Source organism: Chrysochloris asiatica, unplaced genomic scaffold, assembly GCF_000296735.1.
Source record: "Chrysochloris asiatica unplaced genomic scaffold, ChrAsi1.0 scaffold00236, whole genome shotgun sequence".
Classification (NCBI taxonomy): Eukaryota; Metazoa; Chordata; class Mammalia; order Afrosoricida; family Chrysochloridae; genus Chrysochloris; species Chrysochloris asiatica.
Genome location: NW_006408754.1, coordinates 3868727 through 3876322, shown reverse-complemented (window position 1 = coordinate 3876322; position 7596 = coordinate 3868727). Strand labels below are relative to the sequence as shown.

Below are 7596 nucleotides of genomic sequence, written 5' to 3'. Positions count from 1 at the left end.
TCCAACATTTCTATATAATAGTGATAACGCACTGTGCTACCAGAGCTCCTTGTTATTGTTGTTGTTAAATGCTTTCAATCGAGTCAGTTCTAACTCATGACAACCCTGTATAGTGTTTCTAAAGAACGGCTGGTGAGTTTGAACTGCTGACCTTGTGGTTCAAACCGACCTTGTGGTCCAGTGCTTTATCTCATAGTGCCACACCAGGACTCTTCATATATATATACACACACACACACACACACACACACAACAGCATTCTAAAATATTTGCAGTGTTGTAGCAAATGTGATTTTTTACTGCTTCTAAGCTGATTTGCATTAAAATACAATAATATGTCTTTGTACTGAACTAACTGATAATGGCTTTAAAAAAATGAAAGTGTTAGCGCTTACAAATAATAAATACCCTATATATGTAGCAAAATTGACTTGATAACAATGGAGTCGTACATATAGTAAGCCCAATTTTAGTGAGTTTAGTTGGTTCCTTTCAATCATTTATATTCTTTCACATATATCGCTCCCATTCCCTTATCTCATTTTATAAAATTAAAATGCTTCCAATAAAAAGAAAAAAAAATTCTATAGTTTAAAAAAAGTTAAAAGGATCATAGAAAATAAACATTAAAATCCTGTTTGAAATAACAATAAAGGCCACAAATTTAAACTTGAAAATAAGAAAAATACTATGGAAGTTAAAATTCTCAGGGACATTAACTCAGTCTTAAAGAGACAGGGTTACTTTTTTGGTTATTATTTTTAATTGAAGATTTTACTGCAGTTAGTTTAAAGACACATTTATAAGGCTCTTATAAAACAGAGCATCTAAAATGAGTAAAAATTATTTCAGGAATGTGCTATTTTTATTTCCTAACATTAAAGCCCAAATTTGCAACCTTAATGTTACATGTGCTCATATGTATACACTGAAATTATGTAAGAAAAACATACTTTCCTAGTCTACCAAATTATCTAAAGAGCAACTTTCCTGTACCTTTTCTCTTCTTGGTCTTCAACTGACCGTAGGTGTGCCTCTCAATTCTGGCATTAGATAAGTTGATTTGAAAAGTTAATTTAGAGTATTCTCAAAATGTCAATGAAACTGGACTGAATTCTTAATTCATACATGGTACATTTATATGTTAAACTATGTTAAAGAATAAAAATAATAAGGAATATCTTAAACATTTTGCTTCCATTTTAATATAATGTGAGAACAGTAATGTTTCTACTTATACCAGATTCATAGGCTTCTTAGGGATGCAAGTGATGACAAAGGGAGGAGAGGAGGGCCAAGGCATTGGCAGCTAGAAAGTATCTAATCCCACTTGAGTCAGCAACCCCAGGCCTAATAGTAATCTCTTACAAATCATTTTTTGCTCTGCATGGAAGGCATGTGATATCATGGGAAGAAAATGAAGGGCGATACAGATAATGAGAAAAAATAAGAACAAAAAGCCGTCAGTCAAAGACCCCAAATACTACTTCATAACAGTTGTACAAACACTGTAGGTCAGGTACTGTTCTTGGGCACTCATGGCGAGCAACAAAACCAGCAGTGTCAAGAATAAGACACGCAGTGTTTCGATGACTCAACCAAAGTATAATATACATCAACTTTCATGATGCTCAACATAGCTACAAAATGAATACCATTCTGCTTCAGAAGTCTTCCTTGTGCTTTATGACTTCATATGGCATGAGATAAAATTTCATTGATGAACAATTCTGGCTTATGAAGACATAAACTAAAGGTAGCTATCTTGTAGTGAAGCATTTTAATTATTAATCTAGAAAGTATTGACAAAAAGAAGGAGGGCAAAAGGGATAACAGAGTCAAACTCAATTATCATACACCAAGAATTTAAGTTCAGAAATAAAAGTAGAATGTCTCTGGAAGTACTTTGCAGAAACAGTGATTTCTTTTTTATTCTACTAATTTGAATTTTTATACGATTTTGACAGGAGTTTAAGAGTTTGCTTTATTTCATAAACAGAAAAAAGGGAGACTAGACATGAGGTTGTAAGGACAACAGCAAACTAGGTTGCGGCACTATTAAAATCATCTATCTTTGTATGTTGTTAAGTGCCATCAAGCTGGTTACGACTCATAGTGACCCTCTATAGGGTTTCCAAGGAGGGGCTGGTGAGTTTGAACCACCAATTCTGCAGTTCAAACTGACCTTGCAGTCAAGTGCTTAACCTAGAGTGTCACACTGGGACTCCATTATCTTTATATATGTGTTTAAAATAAGAATATATGTAGAAACCTGCTATTTGAAAACCGGCAGATGAAACACAAAGTTTAGTATAAACAACGCTAATTTCACCTAAGAACTTTCTTTAAAAGTACCAAAAGCCTAAAATTTAAAACCCAAAGCTGTTACTACACTGGTTTTAACTAAAAATGTTTTCAAGTCATATTTCAGAGGTCACTGCTATTTAAACTAATAAAAGTGTTGTTGTTGTTGTTAGGTGCCTTCAAGTCGATTCCAACCCATAGCGACCCTGTGTAGGGTTTCTGAGGAGAAGTTGGTGAGTTTGAACTGCCAACCTTGCAGTTCAAATGGCTTTGCAGTCTAACGCATTAGCCCACAGCACCACACCAGGACTCTAATAAAAGTGAGGGGCTTTGAATTTCAATTCCTGTCTACTTAGGGGATGTCTGTAAGGAAAAAAGCAACTGACACAAACAAATAGATCTTTATAAAAGAGTTCTATTATAGCAACAAGGGTCTCATTAAAGATACTTTTCTATAATTAAAATGGATCCTTCACTACCTCTCCCTATAGTTAGCATATGAAATTGGTACATTACAAAACATAAAGACATTTTCTGTCCAACTAATTTATAATGTACAATTTATTTCTTCATATGCTATCTATCCTCTTTACCTGAAATCATTCCAGTTCAATTATTTAAAATTTCAGTAGCATTTATTTTCTCATATATGGAGCCATGAATATATTTCTTTGGTCCTAAACTATAAGAACCAACTGGTTACTCATTTGAACTTGGCATAGGCTAACAAAAAATAAGATCCACTTACCCACAAATTTCATATAAACTAGTCCAAGTAATTCTGCTAGAGCTATGATACCCAAACCTGAAATCAGAAGAGGGCCCTGTACTGGGGTACATTCTGTAAAAATAAATAAAATTTTATTAGAATTTCACAACAAAATAGCCAAATTTATTAAAATAATTGACAGTGACAACAATATCATGTCTAAAAGATTATTTTTCTAATTATGAAGAAATAAAAATTATCTACACATTTTCCTTATTATTAACTCAGTCAGTGAAATGATTGCAAATTATTCTAAAGAAAAAAGCCCTTTTTTGCATAAAATGTACATTATCCCATCAAGACTAGTGGAAAATAGGGTTCCTGCTTTTGGCTCCAATTAGAGCTTGGTTATTTAAATACAGACATAGCAGTTTGGCTGCAAAAACAATCATCCCACAAGCTGTGTACAGCCAACATTCTAGTAGCAATGTGGATAGCACTTTCTCAGCGGGGGAAAAAAATGAATGAGTGAAAAGTTCTGTCCAAGAGAAATCCCTAGTAAAACAAATTGGGACACACAGAAGAATATGACTCTTACCCGAGACACAGAGGCTTATTCCAACCACAGCAAGAATATAACCCAGCACCTGAATAATCAATATGGCAATGGCAAAGTAGGTCATCCCAAAAGCTGGGGGAAGAAAAAAAGAAATAATAGAAGCATGTTAAGAGTATTTAAAATTCAGTCATTCCTACTTGCACTTTGTCCAATTAAAAATAAAACTCTGTGACCCTGGAGTTCCTTGTCAGATAATAAAGGCCTTTTCTGTGACCCAAACCTTCCACACAAGTCGCCAGCTCTAGATGCATTCTCATTTAGCAGCATTTACTTTCAGTCAGGAAAGCTGGTCTTACAGTTATCACAAGTCCTACTGGAACCAATGTTGCTTTTACCAAATATAAATAGTTACTAAACATGGCTTCTCCATATATATATATATAAAAAAGGAGCCCTGGTGGCACCATGGGTTAGGCACTGCACTGCAAACCCACGAGCCACTCCACAGAAAAAAGATTAGATTCTTTGCTCCCGTAAAGATTTAGAGTCTTGGAAATCCTATGTATGGTCAATTGAGTTGGAATCAACTCCATGGCACTGAGTCTGGTTTGTAGCTCCACATGTATATAAAATTGTTCTGGTGAAAAGACTCATTATGAAAATATGTCACTGTAAACATCATACTCTCTATTTTGTATATCTAGAAGATTTTTAGTTTTCTAACAAACCAATAGCTTTCCAATGAATAGCAAGCCAGAGATAGGCTCTAAGACCAAAAGTTAAATGTGTAAATAGGAAAAAAATACTCCTTAATAAGAACAAAAAAACACCTTGGTGAATGATTCCCCAAATGCAGTGAAATTGATATGGTTTATAGTTTGGATAGGCATACCAATTTTTATTAAAACACCATATTAAGGTTTTCTAGTCTATAAAGACATATCCTACAAGGGGGTTTCAAAAAGTTCATAGAAAAATAGAATTAAAAGATAACTGAAGTTTTCCGCTAATTTTGTGATTTATAACCCTGCTGTGTAGAGCTAAGGAGCTCTAGTAGCGTAGTGGTTACGAATCGGGCTGCTAGCCTCAGGGTCAGCAGTTTGAACTACCAGTGGTTCCGTGGGAGAAAGATAAGGCTTTCTGTTCCCGTAAAGATTTACAGCCTCAGAAACCCTGTGCAGCGTCGCTATGAGTCAGAACCGACTCCATGGCACATAACCACCACCACCATGGAGAGCTTTTTTTTTTTTTTTTAATGCAGTGGATTAGAAAAAGAAGAAAAAATGATGTATTTAATATCTACTTAAAACTTCAAAAAACTGAAAAAATACATAGAAAATCATTATGAAATTATATAGCATAATTTAATATCTACTTACTGATAAAAAATACACATAAAGATCACTTTTTTACAAAGTAATTCAATGTCTTGAAAACCTTAGATAACCTTACAATTAATTTACATGAGGAAACTGTCTATAAGAATAGCTTAGAATGTCTTTTAATAAATCTACTTTATGGAGCTTTAGAAAAGTTTATATAAGAATATTTTCAACAAAAAAGGCTGCTTTTAAATGTAAAGGTAGGTAAAATAATAACATAACAAAACACTCACCTGTCATAAATGCACAGTACTGAAGTAATATTAATATCACTGTAGGAATTACAATTAAACCAAGCCCAGATGCATTCTTTATTGAATATTCACCTGTTAATAAATAAACAACAATATGTAAATATCTTCCTACATACATTCTATTTTGTTTTGTTTTATTGTGTAATGAGTGATAGTTTACATGGGGAAACATTAGTTTTACATTCATACTATCATACATTGTTTCAATGCCTTAGTTACCATCCTGTCCATGCATCATCCCCCAATGAAAGGGTATACCTTGCATGTCCCCCCTCCCCACCCCCTACGGTCCTCAGCACCCAGCCCCTTTCCCTCTCTGGGTCTCAACTCCCCAGGCACTCCATCTCTTCACATCATCCTCTCTGTCTCCATCTCAGGCCTCACTGCTTCTCTGGGTGGCACACATTCTATTTTATGGGAAGCTGAAGTACTTAATATTTTAAACAGACTAATCTTAATGCTATTCTTTATAAGCTGTAAAAGTGTCAAAAATATACAATTACCCATAAAATGTCAAACAAATAAATACCTTATATTTAAGACCAAACTTAAGATTATCTGAGTTTTATCATCTAAGTTTCAACATGGTGAAACTATATGTAAGCGCTAAGTTTTTCCTTAATCTCTTACAGAATTTCAGATGAGAAATTCTGGAGTCAATGTTTACTATCCCTTTCATGTGATATAGGTCAGTATATCCCAAAGTCAACCAACTGTCCTTTCTGTGAGCAGCATACCCTAACTCCCACCTCACAAATGTAACGATCATTTTAGGTAGATTTGTTCTCCATGTCCATTCTCACTTTCACGCCTTGGTCAATGAAGTCTGCTTTTGTAGTGTGTTGAATGGTGGCTTCAAAGATACGTACAAGTTCTAATCTCTAAAAGTTGTGAATATTAACTTACATGACAAAAGAGTGAATTTCATATATGGCAAACATAGGAGGAATCTATCCTGAATGATCTGGGTGGGCTCTAACTCCAAAGACAAGCGTTCTTATAAAATGCAGACAAAAGGAAATCTGACCAGATACAGAAGAGAATATATTGAGGAGGAAGCATTATGACTGACTATAGAGGAAGAGTAGAGTAACGTCATCATAAAATAACAAATGAAAGGCCTCAAGAAAGAATATGGAGGAATCTGGACCTGCTTAATTGACTACAGACTTCTGTTCTCCAGAACTATGAGAAAATTTCTCAGTGTTAAGTCATCCAGTTTGTGGTAGTTTATGACATCTCCAAGGAGCTTTGGTAGCGTAGTGGTTACAAATTGGGCTGCTAATCTCAAGGTCAGGAGTTCGAAACTCCCAGGTGTCCCATGGGAGAAAGATGAGGCTTTCTGCTCTTATAAAGATTTATAGCCTCAGAAACCCTGTACAGGGTTGCTATGAGTCAGAAACAACTCCACAGCACACCACCACCATGACATCCCCAGGAAAATAATACAGATTTTGATACCAGGAAGTGGAGTGCTATTTTAACAATACCTAAAAATATAGCTGACACTTTGGACTGGATAATGAGTAAAGGTGGTAGAATTCTGATGCATATAATAGAAAAAGTCTATATTGCATTGAACTGACGACAGGAATATGGATTAAGCTAAACCCATTTATGGTAAAGGCTTAGAAGGAAATGAGAACATGTTATTGGAAACCAACAGAAGGGAGATCTTTGTTATATACTAGCAGAAATTTTGGCTGAATTGTGTCATCTAGTTGGATGGAAAAAGCACAGCTTTTTAAGTTAATAACAGATATTTAAGCTGGGAAGATTTCCAAAAGCAAAGTGTTGAAGGTGTGACTATGTTTTTCTTGCTCCTTATATTAAAACATGACAGGAAAAAGAGAAATTGAGGAAGGAATTGTTATACAAAAAGGAAACAGCACTTAATGATTTGAAAAATTCTCAGCCTATATAGACTCCAAAGGGTAGTAAAATTATTAAGATTCATTATTAGCAAACCATGTTCCAGAGAGAAGGTCAACCTTTTTGCAGAAGAAATTAGGCATGTGACTCACGGATCTACTCAACCATCTCAGCAGAAGTCAAGAATAGAGATGGGATTTTCCAGTAAAGATCTGTGAGGCTTCTCTTGTATAACAGTGCCAGTCCCTGTGATATGCATAGGGAGATTCATAATGCTTTTCAGAAGGTTTTAGCAACAGAAATACCAGCACTTTGGACTGATGAGACTGAGAAAGGGCACAACCAATGAGAAACCATCAGACTTCCAAAACTCAACAAGAAGAAACAGGCCAATAAAAGTACTTATCAGCAAGCATGTGTCACTCTTCATGAAAAAGGAAGACTATCTCTAAGGGAAGAACATTGGGGCTAGAGAGTAAAGCTTCGAGTTATGTAGGATTATTGATTATTCACAGA

At 34.9% G+C, this 7596-nt stretch overlaps 1 protein-coding gene across 1 annotated transcript in view; it reads right to left on the bottom strand.

Moving 5' to 3' along the window:
- CD47 (CD47 molecule) overlaps nucleotides 1–7596 on the bottom strand; it is an 89997-nt gene that overhangs the window by 13457 nt on the left and 68944 nt on the right. Inside the window, exons 7-9 of the mRNA XM_006873321.1 lie at nucleotides 5188–5280; nucleotides 3612–3704; nucleotides 3053–3145 (exon numbers count right to left, since the gene is read on the bottom strand). Coding sequence (XP_006873383.1) covers nucleotides 3053–3145; nucleotides 3612–3704; nucleotides 5188–5280 — 279 coding nt within the window. The remainder of the gene's footprint in view (nucleotides 1–3052; nucleotides 3146–3611; nucleotides 3705–5187; nucleotides 5281–7596) is intronic.